This window comes from Elephantulus edwardii, unplaced genomic scaffold, assembly GCF_000299155.1.
Source record: "Elephantulus edwardii isolate Elephantulus edwardi_28Jun2011 unplaced genomic scaffold, EleEdw1.0 scaffold00216, whole genome shotgun sequence".
Lineage (NCBI taxonomy): Eukaryota > Metazoa > Chordata > Mammalia > Macroscelidea > Macroscelididae > Elephantulus > Elephantulus edwardii.
The window spans coordinates 1,652,276-1,673,669 of record NW_006399966.1 but is presented as its reverse complement, the minus strand read 5'-3'; the positions used below and the strand labels follow the sequence as shown (position 1 = coordinate 1,673,669).

Sequence of the window (21,394 nt, the reverse complement as noted above, 5' to 3'; positions counted from 1 at the left end):
CGGACATTCTGTCTATAGGGAGCTGCACTGCTAAATCAAAGGCAGTGCCTCTCTGGCTGTTCAAATCTAGCAGTGGGTCCGAGAGAGAAAGATGAACAAGCTCCTGTGAAATTTACAGCTTCTGAAAACCCACTGGAGGGGGTTTGAGTCAGCTATTAGTCAGTTTTGACTTGAAGGTCATGAGTTTTAGTTGAATACAGATTTGTAAAACCACTACCACAATCAGGATATAGAACTGATGCAATATCTTAAAGACATTCCTACATGCTACCCTTTATAAAATTACTCTCAATTCCAATCCAATAATCCTTTAATAACAATAATCAATCTGGTTCTTCATCACTGTAATTCCATCATTACAAGAATGTGACATAAATGGGATCATATCACATGCAAACTTTTTAAATGTGTTTTCCATTCAGTTTAATTTTATTAGGTTGATGAACAGTTTTGTTCCTTTTAAAATATTGATTATATGGATATAATAACTTATCCATTCCCCCATCAAAGGACATATGGATTTTTTCCAGTTTTTTGCTTTCACAAATAAAGGTGCTATGAATTTTTGCTTTCACAAATAAAGGTGCTATGACTATTTGTGTCAAGTATCATCTTATATTCCTATCAGCTTTGGATGAGGGATCCTTTTGCTCTGCATTCTGTGTTGTCTGTAATTTTCAGTCATCGTAGTAACACTGCAGTGGTATAAAACACGCATTTCTGTGCTAGAAATTTCCCACTAAGCACTCTTTTAGCTATGTCCCACAGTTTATACTTTTTTAATAGACTGCATTTTTCTTTTTATTTAGTTTAATATCTTTTAAAAATTTCTTGTGCAACTTTTTTGTTTAATTTCCAAGTTTGAGGCGATTTCTCTATTCCTATAAGGCTTCTTTTCATCTAACCCAACTCTTTTAATAAAAGAATAATATTATAATACAACAATTTGATCATTATTCTAAAAGGATGTTATATTTTTAAAGAATTAATATTTCTACAGCATTCTTCTGAGAAAATTTTCCCATCTTCCCTGGTTGGCCCAATTTTTAGATTATTTCTCAAATAATAAATAGCCCATAAATGTTAACTTTTTCTTTGGCAATGACTCAGTAGATATAAAATGTTAATTTTTGCTTTTTCTACTAGGCATTTCTTAGTTTTCATCTCACCTCTCTTCTTATTTAGGTAGAATGGATTAGGTTCTTACATCCCACCAAATGTTGTCACAGCACATTTAGCTTATAGTTTCTCTCCTCTCATTCAATTATAAACCAGAAGTGCAAAACTGCATTATCATTCATCCTTATATTTCCAATGTCAAGCACTATGTCTAGTCAAAAACTCTTGAATAAATGACAAGAATCTAAGTCGCCTGAATGAAATTCATTACTTCCAGCCCTTTTCTTAAGGTACATAAAGGCATAATAGTGACTCTGGCTATATAAATATATAAAGACATAATACTGACTCTTAATTGACTCTTGATCTCAAAAAGAACAGTACTGGAAGCTAGATATACCTCTAACACAAGTAAAAATTAGTCCTAAACTTTAGCCAAATAATTTATTTTGTTCAAAAAGGCATTTTTCAAAGTACCTTTAAAAACAACTTTCAAAGTGGTTTCAATTTATCTTAAAACAGATTCCATGTGTTTCACTGATGACAAGTAGTCATCATTCATTTCTCTCATCCTACACAATAGATGACAATTTATATATATCACACACTCCCTCAGGCAAAGCTATGGATAATACCTTTTACACTACTAACCCCTACTCTCCCAACTAAAAAAATACTTTAAAATGAAAATGAGCGAGAGCAATGTTATTTTTGTGGTACTAACTTTGGATTCAGTCTTACACTTGGTGAGAACTGAAATTATGGAAACTTACATTCAAGTCTCTTGGTACAGAGTAATAAAGGTTATTTATTACCACAAAAAATTTCTATTCTTTTCCATGGGCAGGTCACATGAAGATATTTTCTTCACTAACTGCATAAAACCAGTATTATTTACATTCAACTGTTAGGCTGTAGCTATTATCATTAAGGTTAACTGAGAGTCAAAATTGGGACTAATAGGTCTACTACAATCATAAGGCAGTAACCATGTCATGGGAATAGAAAGCTGTATACCTACCTTGCTACACACTAGCTGATAAGTACAGACCAACAAAGATTTTTTTAAGTCTATATAGACTAATACTGGAAGTAATTTCTGGTCAGTTTTTATAATGCTTACTTACCAATAGACATGTCCCAACAATGAGAGTGTAAAACAAGCTGAATCACCAAACTCCGTAACAATATCATCATGGCTTTTCTGTTTATTTAATACTCCACCAGATAAAATCTGTTCCCCTTCTGCAAGCCTTTAAAAGACAAATTTATAGATTTCAAAAAAATCAATATAAAGCAGTGTGTGTAAAGATACCTTTCACTGTCAATGTACTTCAAAATTATGGCAATAAAGTAAAAAGTTCATGGTGCATTTAGAAAAGTGTAAACATGCATTTAGAACCTCTTAAAAGGATGGGAAACTTTAATCTTAAAACTCTAGTCTTGCTTTTAAAAATAGAACCAGATAAATTTCGTTTTATTGCATATAAATCTAGTCGGAGGACATGTGATTTTCCATTTTAAAATGCGGTGGTCTTTTTCTTAGTTCTAGAACTTTTGAAATTAGGAATCTAAGCATACTAAACAAGACTAACACATCTTAATTACCACTTACATACTTAGTGGCTTAATAATTTTGTGTGTGTGTGTTTTTTAACAGTTTATATTATTATATTCAAAGCTTTTTTTGTGAACTTTTTTCTTTCTTAAAATTATTATTAATTTTAATAAACATTTACAGAGGTTTTGGATTTTCATTCATTCATTGGGCTTAATAATTTTAGAGCTTTTTACAAATAAAGTTTGAACAGCACTTTCTTTCTTTTTATGTTAATTCTCTTTTTGACATAGAAAATAACATACTAGTTCCCAAATTTAAAACATGTGGCTGATTTCTGTGATGTACTTTCAGTCCAATGGAACCTATACTGATCACCATGTGTAAAAGCTCTCAAGAAAGTTTATGCAGCTTATCCTGAACATAAAGTTATATGTATCTAGTTCTTTTAGTCTTTTACCTTTGCTTTTAAAAAAACAAAGAACTATAAACATTTATACATGTAAATGGTAAGAATGTTTTAATAAGAATTGACTTGAGAAACTGACAGATAAGAAAGCATACACTTAAGACTTTAGAATCAGAATCCTAATATTAACCTTCTCAGTATCCTTACAGATATTTTAGCTATATTTATTTTAAAAGTCATCAGTCACTGGGCAAATTCTTTTTCTGTTCATAAACACTATATCTTCTCATTGTGAACCTAAAAATATATACATATATGCATTTAGAAATACCTCATTACTTAGAAACTTTTACCACTATGCAATTTCACACAGCCTATTAAAAGTTTGAGAGTGTAACTCTATTCTAGCTGCGTATTTCTGAATAATGGCAGCTGACTTGGCCTAGCAGTAATGTGTAAAAGAAATGCTCCCTTGAAACCTTCTCCAAGCTAAATGAAAAGTGCTTCCTTCAAAAAAATAATCCTGAAAGGAAACTACACAATATAGTAGACACTGTCAAACCCCCAAAACCCCCAGTGCTGCTGAGTCAATTCTGACCCCTGGTGACCTTGCGGGACAGAGGAGAAATGGCCCACATAGGGCTTCCAAGGCTAGAAATCTTTACAGAAACAGACAGCTACATATCTTCTGCAGAGTGGCAAGCAGACTCTAACTACCCATCTTCTGGTTAGTGGTTGAACACTTTAACCACAGTGCCACCAACCCCTTCAGATACTGAAAGCAAATGAAAGGAAACATCATTTGTAACCATTATAAATTTCATCAACCCCTGGGGATTAGTTACAAATGTCCCCCAGAGTTTAATTTTATGATTATTTTAACTATGAAATTGCTCCATAACAAAATAGATTTTGACAACAATGTAACTATTTCAAAACCATTACTAAGTAGACAAATTTACTATTAAGGGAAGATAAGGAGTCAACTGCAGTATAAGGTCTAAAAAGAACTTGATCCAATATTCTACAGTGCAAGTAGAACAAAATCTGCTAGAAAAGACTAGAAACTTACTTGCTGAGATCAACACAACATTTTGCAAGCAGGTATTTACACTGCGGCGTAGTACAACTGTGTCCTTTCAAGAGTCTATATGCTTTATATGCCTTTCCTGAGCGGTAGTAACAGGTTGCCAGTAAAAACAAGGCTTCTTCAGAGTGCACTAAGAACACATATATATAAAAAGAAAAATTGTCTATTATTCAGTATGTTCAGTAGTAATCAGAATTTATTTGGTAGTAAACAAGTTTAGCAACAACAAATAAAATATCTTATTTAAAACAAAACAACCATTTATTAATTAAAATTTGAATTAAGGAGAACCACACTTTGTTGGTAGCAAAGTTAAGGTACCCATTTCCTGATTACTTGCTCCCTATGAGGAAACATGGAAATAAAAGACATGGTATTTTATATCAAGTCCTTACAAACAACAACAACAAAAACCAAACCACCAAAACTTTAAATAGATTTTAAAAACCTACTGAATCATTAAGTCAACTGAAACTCATACCTATGTTTTCATAACCATAGGATGTCCATGGCTGTAATGTTTACACTAGTACATATTTACTATGTCACATCTTTTCAATGCATATCAGCTAGTGAATTTGAATGGCCACCTTTTCAAGCAGCACCTGACCACTTTAAACACTGCATTACTAGGAATCCTTTCAAACAGACTATTAGGTAAAGAATCTTGGGTTCTGGGTTTTTAAAAAAATTTTATTATTTTGTGTGTGTGTACCATTAAATCAGATCTGACTGAGGAGATTGTCCCTCTTTCTCCAGCACAGCATCTGGTGGATTCGAACTGCATACCTCTGAGATTGCAGTGCAGCTTCTTGCCACTAGGCCACCAGAGCTCCCTAGAATCTTAGTTTTTACGTCATATTTTTCTGATAAAGCCTTTGGCAGAATACTTTTGTTGTGATTAGGTACTGTTGAGTTGGAACTGACTCAGAGCTGACCCTGAAGGGGTTTTCAAAAGCAGTGAATTGCATGGGAGGAGACTGTCCATCTTTTTTATGGCAGATCAGCTGGTGGATTTGAGCTGTGTGCCCTTGAGTTGGTAGCATAGGTCCTTACTATTAGGCCACCATAACTTCAAAATGGAAACTAAATTTCATTAGAGAAGGGAACAGTTACAAATGTTATTATTGATCTGAATAATTTTTACTTCACAGAAGAGGCTTGAGTATTTTTTCTAGTACCTAATATACACTAACTAATAATGAGAAGAAAAAAATTTTATTGTGAGCATCAGTATTATTTTAACATTCAGTTGACAGACTTAACATTTATACAATAATACTGCTCCTCCAATGGTCAACTTCCACATCTTCCTGAAATGGTAAATTTACTCAAAGAGTTGAGCTAAAGTTTTTTTTTTTAAAGTAAAATTTTGTTCTTGTTTTTCATCATATTTTCAAGTAAAAGTAAAGTAAACCCTTCTACTGAGTCATCCTGTGGTTATTTAAATGAAATTGTAGCATTTGTTTTTCATCATATTTTCAAGTAAAAGTAAAGTAAACCCTTCTACTGAGTCATCCTGTGGTTATTTAAATGAAATTGTAGCATTAAAAATTTTGTTGTTAAGGGAGCTCTGGTGGCCTGGTGGCAAGAAGCTGCACGGCAATCCCAGAGGTAAAAAGCTCAAATCCACCAGATGCTCTGCTCGAGAAGGAGTGGCAATCTTCTCCTGTACCAGTCAGATCCGATTTGACGGCACACACACAAACACACACAAATTTTTTAAGTATTTTTAAAAAAAAATTTGTTGTTAAAAAAAATGCTATAGTATACCATCGAGTCAGTACCAGCTCATAGCTGACCCTTCAATGGGTTTTCAGAGGCAGTAAATTGCATGAGAGGAGACTGCTCATCCTTTCTCATGGAACAGCTAGTGGGGATTTGAACTCTGTGTCTTTGGGATTGTAGTGCAACTTCTGACCACTAGGCCACCTGAGCTATGTAATAAATGATAACAAATCTTGGTATTGTAGTGTTAGAAATACAAAAATAGTAGAATAATAAGCAGAAGGCTTGCGTGCAGTAGGACCAGATTTGTTCATTTTACTGAGACACATGTTACTCTTAGCTTCAATGTTAACAATAATGAGAAAGTGAGATTTCTTGTAGATTTTGCAGTTTTATTTCTTCTTAGAAATTAATTTTTAGGAAACTATTTATTATGCTTATAAACAACGGTTACCTAAAATTAATTTTTCAGTTACAATAATACTTTATCAAATATTTTTGCTTAAAAAATGATTATGTCTAAGGCCAATTGGTAGCACCATGATAGATAAGAACAAGAATGAGGTTGTAATAATTTCAGCTTGCTCGGCTCCAAAATCAACACTCTTGGCACCAGTGGTCAGGAAATCAAATGGCAAATTGTACTGGGAAAATCTGTAGTTAGGGATCTCTCCAAAGTACTGAGAAGCAACAATGTCAACTCTAAAGACTAAGGTGTGCCTAATTCAGGTCATGATCTTTGCAATTACTTGCGATGCATCAGAGAGCTGGGCAATAACTAATGATGAAAGAAGAATCAATGCCTTTCGGTTGTGATGCCAGAGAAGAGTCCTGAACATTTTATGGACTGCCAAGATACAAACAGGTCTGTCTTGGAGAGGGAGAAACTTGTAGGCTAGCATCCTGAAGCTCCATCTCACATACTTAGGGCACATGGCCAGGAGGGATCGGTCCTTAGAGAAGGATATCATGCTCAGAAGGGTGGAGGGACAATACAGGATAGGAAGACCCTAGATGAGAAGGATTGACACAGGAACTGGGATAATGGAGGTAGGCGTGTTAGAGTCAGTGAGACTGGCTCAGGGTAGGGAAGGCTTCAGAGCTGTTGTATACAGGGTCACTATGAGTTACAGGTGACTTGATGGCACATAACGACAAGCTAATTTTTCATTGCAGTAAAATTCCCTACTTAAATAATGGTGAAATATACTGTCTGTGATTTTACAGTCATGCAATGATTACCATTTTGAAGTGTAGTAATTTAAAAGGTTGTTAAAGAACTTTTTAAAAAAACTATTGCCATTAATAGTCACAAATTTCTGTGTTTGGATTTCTAATATCATGGCTAAGACAAAAAAAGAGATTTAGATGTTGTCTCTGTTAGCCCAGTGTGGTTCTTTTCTGAGCCAAGCTTTATTTGCTGAAATTGACATAACCAAAGCAATCTCTACATCAGGCCCATTTATCATTAAATAGACAGGTGAAAAACTGATGAGTGATTTTATGGTAAGTTATACTATGTTCATATTAAAAGAGGAACATTTTATATTTATATAAAATGTAAAACCTACATTAAAAATAAAAAATCTGGATTTCCAACAATTTTGAGTTCTGGATTCAAACTCACTGATTTGTCCAAGTTAACCGATTGAATTTCATACTGTTGAGTTGGAAGTGACTCATAGCTGACCCTCCAGTGGGTTTTCAGAATTGAGACGGCATCAGGAGATTGCCTATCTTTCTTCTGTGGAGGTTTCTGTGGTAGCTGGTGGATTTGAACCACTTGCCTTTTGGTTGGCACCTCAACTCCTTACCCAGATCTCCTTGGTTAAATAATTAGTAGTAGAGAAAAGCCTTGGGAAGCGGAATCTCGTAGCAGTAAAGAAAAATATTATGTACTTACAATGAAGGAAAAAGTATGCAGGTAGACGATAAGATCAGAACATGGCTTGTTCCAGTGAACTCACATCATTAATAGAGTAGGAAATAAATTTGACGGGTAGCAAGTTACATTAAAAACAAAACAAACAGTAAGGGCAAAAAAGTCTGAGAAACCACTATAAAAAGCCATGCTTAAGGCTCTCTCTGATGGTCTAGTGGCAAGAAGCTGCACTGCAATCCCAGAGGCATGCAGTTTGAATCCACCAGATGCTCTGCTGGAGAAGGAGGGACAATCTCCTCCTGCACCAGTCAAATCTAATTTGACAGTACACGTATACAAAATAATAAAAATTTTAAAAAGCTATGCTAAGGGACAGGACAGAGGCAACTTGTAAAGAACTTCCTACACATGCCAACAATCATAGCTGACAATGTATACTGAGTGTATAATTAGTGATATTTAGTCCTTAAAGCAATCTTTTTTCCTCACTTTGATGAAAAAAATTAAGAATCAGAATAATTTCTTGCCTAAAATAAAACAGCTACTGAATATCTCATTATCATTCTGTTTACCTTTCTCTTATACTAGATTTCTTAGGAGAAAGAAAAATGTATCATAAACAATTAATGAAGAAATTATTTCAAGAATTTGACTTCTGGAAGATGCTACTCATTGACTTATTAGCCTTGTACTCTGTGGTAGATATCTTTCTTAGAAATATAGGGAACTGCTACCAGTAGTGGCATAGGAGGCTACCTAAGAGGGTATATCTAGCATACCAACTCTGATGAACTATTCTTGTCAACCTGGAGCACTATATTGATAAGAACTCTGAGTAGGGAAGAATTCTGATGATTTAGCAATGCTTAGTATCGATAAAGGAATGGTAGGTATTTGCTATCCTTGGTAAAATGGAATCTGAAGATCTACCACTTACTGATCATGGACAGTGATAAGTAGGTTAACTGGGCAAAAGGTAATGTGTGGTTGATCATCCCCTTTGACTTGGAAATTGTATTTTAGAATATACAATTCGGTGAAATGACTCAAATGAAAAAAAAAGCAGTACACAATTAATTGTTAGCAACTTCTTATAAAGATAATCACAATAATTTAAGGACAGAAACAAAACATATATTAACAGATGTTTACTAAGCATTTATTACTATGCCAGAAAACTAAGTATTTTACATATATTATATCATTTAGTTTTCAATTGTCCTACAAAGAAATTTCTATTTTATAGATGAAAAATCTAACATACTTAGAGATTAAGTAATTTGTGCAAGGTTTCACAGCTGTGTAAATTAAGTGACCAGGTTAGGATTTGGACTAAGGTCACTAAATCCATGCTTTAGTCACAAAACAAATGTGGTTTCAATGAAATACTTGGGGGAAAAGATCTGAAGAATAGAAAATGATTAAGTTAACTCTACAGTTACTAAAATCACATAGGAGAGAACTATAGGTAAAATTGTTTCTGTGGGTTTTTAAACTTTATTGTAATTTGACAGAAGTAGCTTTTATGGGAGAAAAGCATAAAGAAAAGAACAAGAATCAAATTACAATTAAGAGTAATGAAGATCAAAAGAACACTCAGAATCTTATGGTTGTAAAATACGATGAAATTCTATACGTATTATTATTCATTTACATAGTTCTAAAACAATGAATAGATTGCATACCTTCTGCATACAGTCTTTCTGCGAGGAAAACTGCATCTCGGTATGCATAGTGGTTTAGTGCCTGCCATATAGCAGCCTGTAAGGAGGAAAAAAGAACATTAAGTATGTGGTTGTTTGCTGTGTAGCAGACTCTCAGCAACCTACAGGACAGAGTAGAGCTTACACAAGGGGTTTCCCATGCTGTCATTAAAAAATAATTCTATATTGGGGTCAGCAAACCATAGCCAGTTGACCAAATTTAGCCTGCTGTCTAGTTTGATAGGAGCTACATTTATTAATTTATGTATTGTCTATGGCTAGTTATTAAGAGTGGGGTCAAGCACCTTTGACAAAAACTCACCATTACCACACTTCTTTTAAAATTATGTTTACTACACCATAGGATTTTGGCAGCCTCCTCCTTAGGGAGTTGCACTGCTAATTCAAAGGCTGCACATTTCTGGTAGTTTGAGCTGCTCTGAGGAAAAAAGAAAGGCAATTTATAGCCTCAGAAACGGAACTGGAAGACCAGTTAATACCAAGAGGATCTGTTCAGGAGGTTTGCTAATTCCCAGGATTGTTCTTCCAATTGAGCTAGCTAAAACTCCCCAAAATCCACAAAACCAAAACCAAGAACCAAATAAGAAGTGGAAATGAGAAATACCAATAAAGTATTTCACCATATGTGCTGTGGCTAACTTTTCCATAGGCCACCAGCCAAGGGTTCTGAGGTTCTTATTCCTTACCTATAATAATGGTTGGCTACATTTTAAAATTTTTTTTTTTAAATTTTATTATTTGTGTGTGTGTGTGTACCATCAAATCGGATCTGACTAGTACAGGAGATTGTCCCTCCTTCTCCAGCAGCATCTGGTGGATTCAAACCACACTCGTTGGCTACTTTTGAAACCATAGTCTGACGGAGATACTAACAACATAGCTATTTAATAAAATACAATAAACCCAAACCCACTGCTGTTGAGTCAATTCTGATTCATAGAGATCATGCAGGATAGAGCAGAACTGTCTTCTAGGGTTTCCAAGGCTGTGAATTTTGCAGAAACTGTCAATTATTCTTCCCAGAGCAGCTGGCAGATTTGAACTGCTGGCCTGGTTATTAGCCAACTGCTTAACTACTGCACCATGAGTGCTCCTATTTTGAATACAAAAGTATACAATTATTGGTGAAGAAATCTAGGGGCATACATTAATAGTGTGTGTCTTTCTACCTGTGTACATATGAACTCATTAACTCCAAACCAACCCACTGTCATGAATTTGAGCCTCCTTCCTAGGTCACCACGGTGCATGCTGGTGACATAGGTGGATGTATATATAACGTGGCATGAGTACCCCCCCCCCCACACACACACACACACACACACAGAGTTCTGGTGGTCTAGTCCTTAGATGTGCTGCTTACAAACTCCAAAAGCTCCATGTTTCTGGCTGTTTGAATCCACCAGTTGATCTAAGTGAGAAAGATGCAGGCTCCTCTCATTGCTCACAGTGACTGGATGATGAAGGTTCAAGCCATGAGTCAGTTCCAACTTGATGACTGTTGCTGTGTACCACTGAATCGGAACCAACCCACAGCTGGCCCTCCAGCAGGTTATCAGAGGCAGTAAATTCCACAGAAGCTGATTGCTCATCATTTTCTAGTGGAGCAACTGGTATATTCAAACCCAGCTCCTTACAACTATACCATCACAAGATATACATACATACATGTGTGTATGTGTGTATATACACATGCATACCTAAATGTATGAATTTTTTTTGTTGGTTTTTTTTGTTGTTGTTTTTTACTGACCTCAGCATTACTTGCCATGAATGAAAAATGGGCAATGGGCAGGGATGGAGATCTTGGAAATTGGAGCACTTTAGCACTCATTCAGGGAACTCTGGTGGCCTAGAGGTAAGAAGCTGCACTTTAATCCTGAAGGCATGAGGTTTGAGGCAACCAGCTGCTCTGTGGGAGAAGGATGGGTCACCTCCTCCCGTGTGATAAACTGCCTCTAAAAATCCACTGGCGGATCAGCTATGGTTCGGTTCTGATTCTACGGTAAACAGCAACAACAAGAACAGCACTCATCCATTCAATAACTGTCTACTGAATGCCTACTGTTACGTTCTAGAAGTACAGCAATAAATGAACAGTAGCTTCTACTCTCATAGAGTTCACTTGAGAGTTACTCCTATCCAGAAGCATGGTTCTCAACCTTGGCTTTCAGTGCTTAACAACAGATTCACTGAAATATAATCCCTGGAAAGAGTTTAATTTACGAATCTTTTCAGACCCCCTCCCTCCATTTTGTCTTTCAAGGAGGGAGATCCATGCCTGTGGGAATGTTATTTTCTAATAAATCTATCTTTACTATTTTATCCTAAAAAAAGAAATCCAGAGGTAACAAGAGAAGTGGCTTAGGATTGGTTCTAACAACTCTAAGTTTTCTAGATATGTGGTTCTTGCCCGTCTCAAAGCACATTCTTTTGTAAAACTTATAAAAGCTTATGGATCTTTCACATAAAAAAAAGATTTACACACACAGTTTTCAGAGTTCACCTGGTTCATTAAAAATCACTGCTCTAAACCAGAAGTTGATTAGGCATTGTAATTAATTAATTAATAGTAATTACTGTTATAAAACAAAATATCTATGGATTAGTGCATGAATAACAAGATTTGTAAAACTTCACTGAAATAACGTGTGTATATATGTTGTTGCTAGATGTCATCAAGTAGACTATGACCACAATAACCTCATGAACAACTGATCTGAATGTTGCTCTATCCTGCACCATCATCTGCTGTCAAAGACTTCTCTAGAGCACTAAATAGTAAGCATGTCAGTTTAAAGACTAAGATGTACCAATTCAAGTCATGGTATTTTCAATTGCCTCATGTGCATCTGAAAGTCGAACAATGAATAAGAATGATAGAAGAAGAATTGATGTCTTTGAATTGAAGTGCTGGAGAAAAGTACTGACTGGTTTCATGGACTGCCAAAAGAACAAACAAGTTTGTCTTGAAGGAAATGCAATCAGGGTTCTCCTTAGGGGCAAAGATGGTAAAACTTCATCTCACATACATCCAAGCATGTTACCAGGAGGGACCAGTTCTCGGAAAAAGGTATCATGCTGGAAAGATATAGGGTCAAAGAAAGAGAGGAAGACCTTCAACAAGATGACTGTAACAATGGTTTTAAGTATATAAGAAAGTGTGACATTGGCCTGGCAAGCTCTGATGGCCTAGTGGTAAGAAGTTGCACTGCAAGTCCAGAGGTGCGAGGTTTGAATCCACCAGATGCTCTGCTGGAGAAGAAGGGACAGTCTCCCCCTGTACCAGTCAGATCTGATTTGACGGCGTGTGCACACGCGCACCCCCCCCCCCCACACCCACTGTGACATTGTGTACGAGTGTACAAAAAAAATCACTGGTCTACCTATATGTCAGCCACTAAACTGGGAACTGATGGGCAATAAATGTTTAATAAATATCTGTGGAACAGAATTGAGATACTTAAAAGAACAAGGCAAGTTACTGACCAAGAAAGATATAGATCTATTTTGAATTAAACAGGCTCTAGTGGTGCAATGATTAAGTACTCAGCAGCTAAGTTAAAGGTTGGCAATTTGAACCTTAGATTTCATGGGAGAAAAGACTTGGTGATGTGTTCCCATAAGATTATTATTGCCGTGGAAACCGTATTGGGCACTTCTATACTCTGTCCTACACAGTCAATATGAATCAGAAATGACTTGGTGGCACACAATAGTCACAATAACATCTCTAGGAAGAAACATCAGAGATTGACTTTTTAAAAAAAATCAGTCAGTGAAAACTCTGTGCTGTCGTTGTGGGATAGATATGTTTATAACTGTACTTACAATGACTACAAAAAAAAGAAAAAGAGAGCAAAGGGTAGCTGCTGATGTATTAACTAACAACCTCACAGAAATTGGTTCTTTCTTTGAAAGTCATCCCAGTTTATCAGCCTAATAAAGTGCTTCTGTTTTACCTACTAGCTCATTATGTCCCCTGGGGACTTTAAAGCTTGTTAAGTGTTCATCCAAAGCAAGGCAATGGTCCCTTTTTGTCTAGAGCAACAGAAGCATTATAGTTAGGAATGTTTTTGTTGATTACCGTCAAGAAACCAAAACCCACAGCTGACCTCCAGAGGGTTATCAGAGTCAGTAAATTATAAGGGGAAAAGAAGACTGCTCATCTTAGGCAGAGCAGCTTATGGATTTGAACCACATACTTTTGGGTTGATAGGAAAATTCCTGACCACTAAGCCACCATAGCTCCTCATAATTAGAAATAAGAGGATATGTAACACATGGCTTACTGTCTCCATACACAACTGTCTCCTTTGTCATGGTACCAGAAGTAATGGATGATGACTGGCTATTATTACTCAACATTTTGATCTAAGGTTCTAGAAAAGAATCCAGATCAAAAAGAAACTACTCAAATGTGCATGGTCTCCAGACTTTCTGTAGCCAAGTGTGCTGACAAATTTTTGAAACACTCTTTAAAACATACACCAGTAAAAAAATCTCTTTGAAAATGGTTTTTTCTTCTTTATTTTTGTGTACGTATCTAGCAAAATTTACCTCTGTTGCCCTAACCTTATGTGCTTCTCCCAGTTTCTTCCTTTGCCTTGATTTCCTTGAAAGTTTCTTAAAACCAAACAAGAGTTTAGCTTTACTATACTAAAGTTCACCTTTGTGGGGAGCTCTGGAGGCCTAGTCCACAGGAATTGCATGGCTAACCCAAAGCCCATTCCTCTCCAGTGGATCAAATCTACCAGATAGCTGCTCCACAGGAGAAAAATGAGCAATTTCTAACCATGCAATTTACAGCCCTGGAAACTCAACAGGGTCAGTTAAGAGTTGGTTCCATGTCAAAAAAAGTGTTTTATTGTTGCTATTTATAATTTAAAGTTTATATTAATAAAAGGCATATTACTTGGGAAAAAAAAGAGTTGGTTCCAACTTGATGGTCATGAGAGAACACTAAGCTCTTTAAAGAATTAACAATACTGATTCAAAGTGACAAGAGCAACTTGAAAGAATAGGAATTTTAGGATACAGTGAGTTTATGCTAATAAGAGAGGAACAATTCAGAAAAGGAGGGTGAGAATGGCTGTAAAACTTGATGAATGTGATCAGGGAAACAAAAATATACATTTAGGAACAGCTGAACTGGTATTTTTTTTTTTTGGAACTGGTGCACGTTTTACTGCACATATTCTCATAGATGTTGCCATAATTCTGGGCATGTATCACAGCAGCTAACAACAAAGCCAATTAATGCCTTGAGTGGAATTGATGCAGAGCTAGAAGAGATGTTCTTAAATATCAAATATATTTTTACTGTACAAAGTCACAGATGCTAGTTGGAGATAATGAGTGCATTGGTAGGTCAATCTGGGTACATTAGGGACTAGAAAGGTTTTAAAGGACTGATCAGAGAACCAAATCATCAGTTATAAAATTTCTCCGAAATAAAAGTCTTCAAGTCTATACCTTCCTTCTTTGCTAGTCTCAGCCATCAACAGATTTTTCTTTTCTCTAAATTCTTATATACTCTCTTAAATTGTCATCCTGCCTGCAAGCTCTGGTGTGATTTATCCTATCCCATAAATAATCTCCTTTGAATACAAACATCACTGAGAAAGAGAAGACTATAGTGGGAGCCTTGGATTCAAATTTTTACTCTATATTTACTAGTTTTATACCTTGGGCAAGTAATTTAATGTCTCTTAAGTCTTAGTTCTTCACTTCAATTATTACTTCTATAAAGTACATAGTAGTTCCTATCACATAATCTAATAATTAGTAAGTTTTAGCTGCTGTTACCATCATCATTATTTTTTATTACTCCTTAATCAAAGTGCTCCAATAATTCCTCTTAGAGAGTGCCACAGCTTATCAAATAAACATTCATAAGGTAATCATATCCTATCTGGCTCTAATCTCTTCTTTTTTCAAATCTTGCTCTTGCCAATGCTGGATGAACTGTATTGAAGTCCTGAACCATGTACCTGTAGATGTGATACAATTTGGAAATGGGATTTTTGTTTTGTTAGGCTAATGAAGTTACATCAGAGCAGGATGGGTCCCGAGTTATAGGAAAAACTCAGAGATAGATGTCCTGGGGGAGTAGGGGAATGAACCTATCTATATAAGCAAAGGAAAGCCAGCAGACATCAGAAACTCTGAAAGAAGGCAGAAACGGACATGGCTGAACTCCTGATATAGACTTTTACAAATAGAAACAAAATAAAATTTAATGTTGACAACATAAAATGTAAATAAAACATGCAACATTGAATGAATGGAAATCCAAAGTCTCTGTAAATTTTCATTGAAATTAATAATAAATTTTTAAAAAGTAAATAAAACATTAAAAATGTAGCTTCACCCTATTGACTCCTCCTCAGACAAGAAAATATATTAAAATTATTTCTTTGTCACAATAGGTAAACTATTAAAACGCAAAACAAGAATCTGAAAGGATATTTGAGTCAAAGTCTAAACAAAAATCAAACCCAATGCTCATATACTACTAACATTAGAATGATACAGTGAAGATTAGCAAGGCCCTTGTGCAAAGATGCAAATTTGCCAATCATTCTATATATTAAAAAAAAATAAAAACTGAGGAATATACAGAGAAAAAGTAAAAGATGAATAACTACAAGTCAGTAGAATGGAAGAGAAATAGAAACAAACACATATAACATATCCAAAACTGCTGCATGTCACTGAGCTGATTCTGAATCAGAGAGGCCTGACAGGACAAGGTGGCATCGTCCCAGGGCTTTCACAGGCTGCAATTTTCAAATCATCAGACTGCTAGGTATATTTTGATGAAGCAATTGGTAGGTTCAAATTGATAACCTTTTGCAGTGGCAAACAATCACTGTGCCGGTAGGACTTCAAAACGATGGGGCAAAACATAGTAGTCTTTAAGTGGTTCTCCAACAACTAGGTAGCTCTCAGGAGAAAGACACATTTCTACCTGTTGTCCCTTAAAATAAAATACATTCCAAAAGGGTGAAGGAGCGATCTCCTCTTGTGCCAGTCAGACCCAATTTGACAATACCCAACAAGAAGGAAAAAGAAACAACTCAAAAGACAAGTTACACTGGGAAAATCTGCTATCAAGGATCTCTCTCTCTAGAGTACTAAAGAGCAACAATGTTAGTTTACAGACTGCTCCTGTTAAAGACTTAAGGTGCACAAGCTGTGATCTTTCCAATTGTTCGGTATGCATCTGAAAGTTGGACAATGACTAAGGATGACAGAATAATCAATACCTTTGGGTTGTGGTGTTGGAGAAGAGTAGTAAATTTCCCATGGACTGCGAAGAGAACAAATAGGTCTGTCCTGAAAAGTGAAACCAGGGTGCTCCTCAGAGGCAAAGATGGTAAAACGTCATCTCACATGCTTTGGGCATATTTTAAGGAGGAGCCAGTCCTTGTAAAAGGATATCATGCTTGGAAAAGAGGAGGAGGGGAAGACCCATGATGAGATGGATTGACTGTAACAATGAGCTCAAGTATGTTAGAGATGGTGAAGATGGCTGTAAAAAGAGCAAGTGCTGCATAAGGATATCTGAATTTACCAACTCCACAAAGGGGAGCTGTCCCCATCAACAATACAAAACCAATTTTCTCAAGATCAGACATGTAACCCATGCTCCCACACTTTTTTCTCCTCATCTCAACACCAATCTTACTGCTTTACTGGGTCCAAAATCCACTGTGATACAGCTCACAGAACCATATTTGGTCAAAAGGCTATAATTTGGGTTAGTAGCAGAATATAGTCAGGACAGCTGCTGATAAGCCCTCAAAGGCACCTCAGTCTTCAGCATTGTGGCTTTAGGCTCTTAGTCCTGCCAATTATGTCATCTAACAGACTTGAGCAAAGGCTCCCAGCTCTGCTTCTCTGTAGGGCAGCAGTCTCAAGTTCAGCTCTGCCTCATGTGAGGCCTCTGGTTCCTTGCCGCAGCTGCTATAGTTGCTCCTCCTATAAACCCCAGTCTGGAAGGCAGAAGAATTTCTGGTCCTGAAGAATGTGCTGCATTCTTCTTTGCTGGTAGTAAGGGTCTCAAAGTCTGCTTGCTAAATCTGCTCAATTTAATGACATGACTAACCAATCCCCTAGGGATCTCTGGTAGTCTAGTGGTTAGAAGCTGCACTGCAATCCTGAAGGCACATGGTTTACTCTACCAGCTGCTCCACGAGAGATGGATGGGCAATATCCTTCCGTGCGATTACAAGTTGTGTTCTATCACACTACAACATGACAAATCAATAAAAGGTATGTGATAAACTACAGGTGTCCCCTTTTGGGAATTTCAACATTTGGATTGCTAAATAACTTTAAAAAGTTCATTTAGAAAACAATAAACTAATGGACACTCAACTTTCATTTGATTCAGTGATGATCTCTTGAATACCTTGTACGTTTCTATACCCTAGTTTAAGCCAGATGATGATCCCTCTGACACTAACCAAGGTAGTTAAGTTACTTTCTGAGCTTTCATTACGTGTAAAATAAAGGTAGTGAGACTCACTTCCTAGACAGGTATGTCAAAGTGTAACAGCACAGTGCCCAGTTAACTGCTTTTCTAAATTTCCACCAGATATGACCTGGAGTTCTGGTACCATCTATTTTCAGGTACCTTTCAAAATGCCACTCATTGAAGTTAGTAATAATAAAAGAGAATCAATAAACATTTACATTTTTAAGACAGACTATTTTAAACCCAGACTATTTTAGTAGCATCTTTTTCATCCTATGATTCAATCTCTCACTATGAGTTTTTCACAAACTGAATCTGCTTATATCAATTACTTTGCTTAAAAATCCATCAGTGGTTTCTCACTGCCTTTGGGATAAGATCCAAAGCTACCAAACTAGGCAGTTTGCCCACCTTTCCAGTATCATCTCACATTATATTTTCTTTCTGCTAACGTCAGAGTGGCCTACCCTCCTGCCTCAAACTTTCTATACCTGTAGTCTCTTCTATCCGGTACATGAAAACTACAAATCCTAGCTATTCTTTGGATCTCTTCCTCAGGAAAGGTTTTTTTGGGATTCCCAGATGGGGTGGTAGTTCTCATTAGGTCCTGCCAAGTTGCTTCTGAGTCACAGTAACTTTATATAGAGTAGAACAAAACCCTGCTTGATCCTGCAGCACCTTCACAATCTTTGCTGTACGTAAGGCCATTACAGTCGTCGTGTCAAACTGTCTTATTCTTACTGAGGGTCTTCCTTTCTTTGGCTGACCTTATACTTTTTCCAAGTGCGATGTCCTTTTTCAAAGACTGGCTCCTGCTAACAACATGCCCACAGTATGTGAGAAGAAAGGAAGTTAGGTATCCTGACTAAACACTACATGCCCAAACACATTTCCTTGTAGTCCGTGGCCATCAACTTGGTTCCAGCTCACAGACACCCTATGGACAACAGAACAAAACCCTACCTGATCCTGTGCCATCTTCACAATGTCTGCTGTGTTCAAAGGTGTAGACACTGCAGCTCATTAAGAGTCTGCTTTTCACTAACCCTCTACTTTTCCAAGTCTGCTGTCCTTCCCCAGTGACTGGAGGCTTTCTGAAAACATGGCCAAATTATGGCTGAACAAGTTTTAACATCCTTACGTCTCAAGACCACTCTAACTGCACTTCTTCCAAGATAATCTGTGGTATATTCAATATTCTTTGCCAACACCACAATTCAAAGGCATTTATTCTTCTTTTATCTTCTTTAGTCACTGTCTTAACTTTGTTATGTGTATGAAGCAACTGAAAGTATCATGGCTTGGGTCATGTATACCTTAGTCTTTAAACTGACATCATTGCTCTTAAGTACTTTAAAGAGGTCCTTGACAGAGGATTTGCTCAATGCATTCATCATCTTATTTCTTAACTGTTGCTGTTATAGGTGATATAGATCTAAACAAAATAAAATTCTTGACCACCTCACTCTTTTCTCTAGCTATCATATTGCTTACCAGTTGATTTGTGAGGGTTTTTATTTTCTTAGTAATATTTTTCAAAGCTTTAACTTTATTTTTACTTAGGGAAGCATTAAAGTAATGTCTGCTTCCTCAGAAACTCTATGAAAATGGGAACTACTGTATCTGTTTTTGCTCAGTATTATACTCCCAGTATGCACTGCATATTTTTTAGTAAATGCTTATCCAAATATGTTGAATCAATAATCGATAAGTTTCCATGTCTGGAGGAACTCCAATTGTTGGCATGTAAGGATCTGACAGTCTCTATTAAAACAAAATTACCACAGGAATCCAGAATGAAGGCTGCATAATGGAGTGAACCTGGGGAGAGGGATTGTAAAACAATGAAAAAATTTCTTTTACTTTTCAAAGAGAAGAGTGTACTGGGGCAGGAGGTGTGGGCAGGGAGAAAAGTACAACAATGAATGAATGGAAATCCAGTCTCTGTAAATTTTCATTAATAATAATAAAATAAACTGGAAAAAAAAACAAATAAAAAACCCAACAAAATTACCACCTAATTACTTATTAGGAGACCTGATGATAGGCTGTAACTGAAAGGTACTTCATACTCATCAAGTCATTCAGTGGGAGAAAAGATAAAGGCAGTCTGCTTCTATAAAATTTACAACCTTGGAAACCCCTACCGGCAGTTCTACTCTGGTCCTATAGGGCTGCAATGAGTTGGAATAGACTCAACAGCAGTAGGTGGGGTATCGTACCTGGAAATTCCCTAAGAACCTACTTGTCTTAGATGGATTCGCTAGAGAAGCAAAATGAATGAAGAGAGAGTTTTTAAGGAAATGGTTCATGAGTTTGTAGAGGCTAATACCCAGTTCTGAAGGTCAGACTTCAGGAGAGAGGTGCCTGGGAAGGCTAATGAGTTCAAGGTCGGCAAAAAGGATTAATGACTGCTAGACCTGGAGGCTTGTATGCAGGGTAAAAGACCGCTGGTTTCAAATTGCTCAGTCAAAAAGTACGGCAAACTACTGTTCAATTCTAGTTGCAGAATCAGACAAAAAACTGTCTTAGCTTTGCCAGAAAACCCATAAACATAGCCAAGGTAGGCCACACCTCTGAGGAGACTTCCTCTTAGCAGATCAGATCATTATATAACTGTCTCTAATCTTGCCTCTTACAAAGGCTGAAGAAGAAGAAAAGGCCAAGATGGATGTCAGATGAGATTCTGAGTATCCCATTAGAGCGCCGAGAAGCCAAAGCTAAAGGAAGAAATCAAAAAGAACAGAAAATTTTAAAAGGCAGCTCGGGAGGACAAAGTAAGATACTATAGTATAAAATGTGCAGAGAGCTGGAGTCAGAAAATCAAAAGGGAAGAACTCACTCAGCATTTCTTAAGCTGAAGGAGTTGAAAAACAAATTCAAGCCACACGTGGCAATACTTAAAGATAGTTCGGGTAGAATGTTAAATGATCCAGCAAGTATCAAAAGAAGATGGAAGGAGTACACAGAGTCACTGTATCAGAAGGAATTGGCTGACACAGAGGAATTTCATGAAATAAAATATGAGCAAAAGCCTATGGTGATAAAGGAGGAAGTTCAAGTTGCTCTGAAGGAATTGGCAAGAAACAAGGCTCCAGGAGTTGACAGCATACTAATTGATTTAGTTCAACAAATAGACGCTGCCCTGGATGTGCTCACTAAGTTGTGCCAGGAAATCTGGAGGACAGACAGCTGGCCAACTGGCTGGAAGAGATCAGTATTTGTTCCCATTCCAAAGAAAGGTGACCCAACAGAGTGTGGAAATTATCGAACAATATCATTGATATCACATGTAAGCAAGATTCTGCTGAAAATTATCCAAAAACGTTGGGAACAATATGTCAACAGAGAACTGCCAGATGTGCAGGCTGGATTTGGAAGAGGTCATGGTACTAGAGT

General features: G+C 36.6%; 1 protein-coding gene across 2 annotated transcripts in view; it reads right to left on the bottom strand.

The window, feature by feature from the left end:
• The window catches only part of LOC102858157 (cell division cycle protein 27 homolog), a 71,437-nt gene that overhangs the window by 34,326 nt on the left and 15,717 nt on the right, over positions 1-21,394 (bottom strand). Inside the window, exons 2-4 of one of the 2 annotated variants that reach the window (XM_006897807.1) lie at positions 9,472-9,547; positions 4,159-4,306; positions 2,247-2,372 (exon numbers count right to left, since the gene is read on the bottom strand). In XM_006897807.1, the coding sequence (XP_006897869.1) occupies positions 2,247-2,372; positions 4,159-4,306; positions 9,472-9,547 (350 nt within the window). The remainder of the gene's footprint in view (positions 1-2,246; positions 2,373-4,158; positions 4,307-9,471; positions 9,548-21,394) is intronic. The other variant, XM_006897808.1, reaches the window with a different exon arrangement.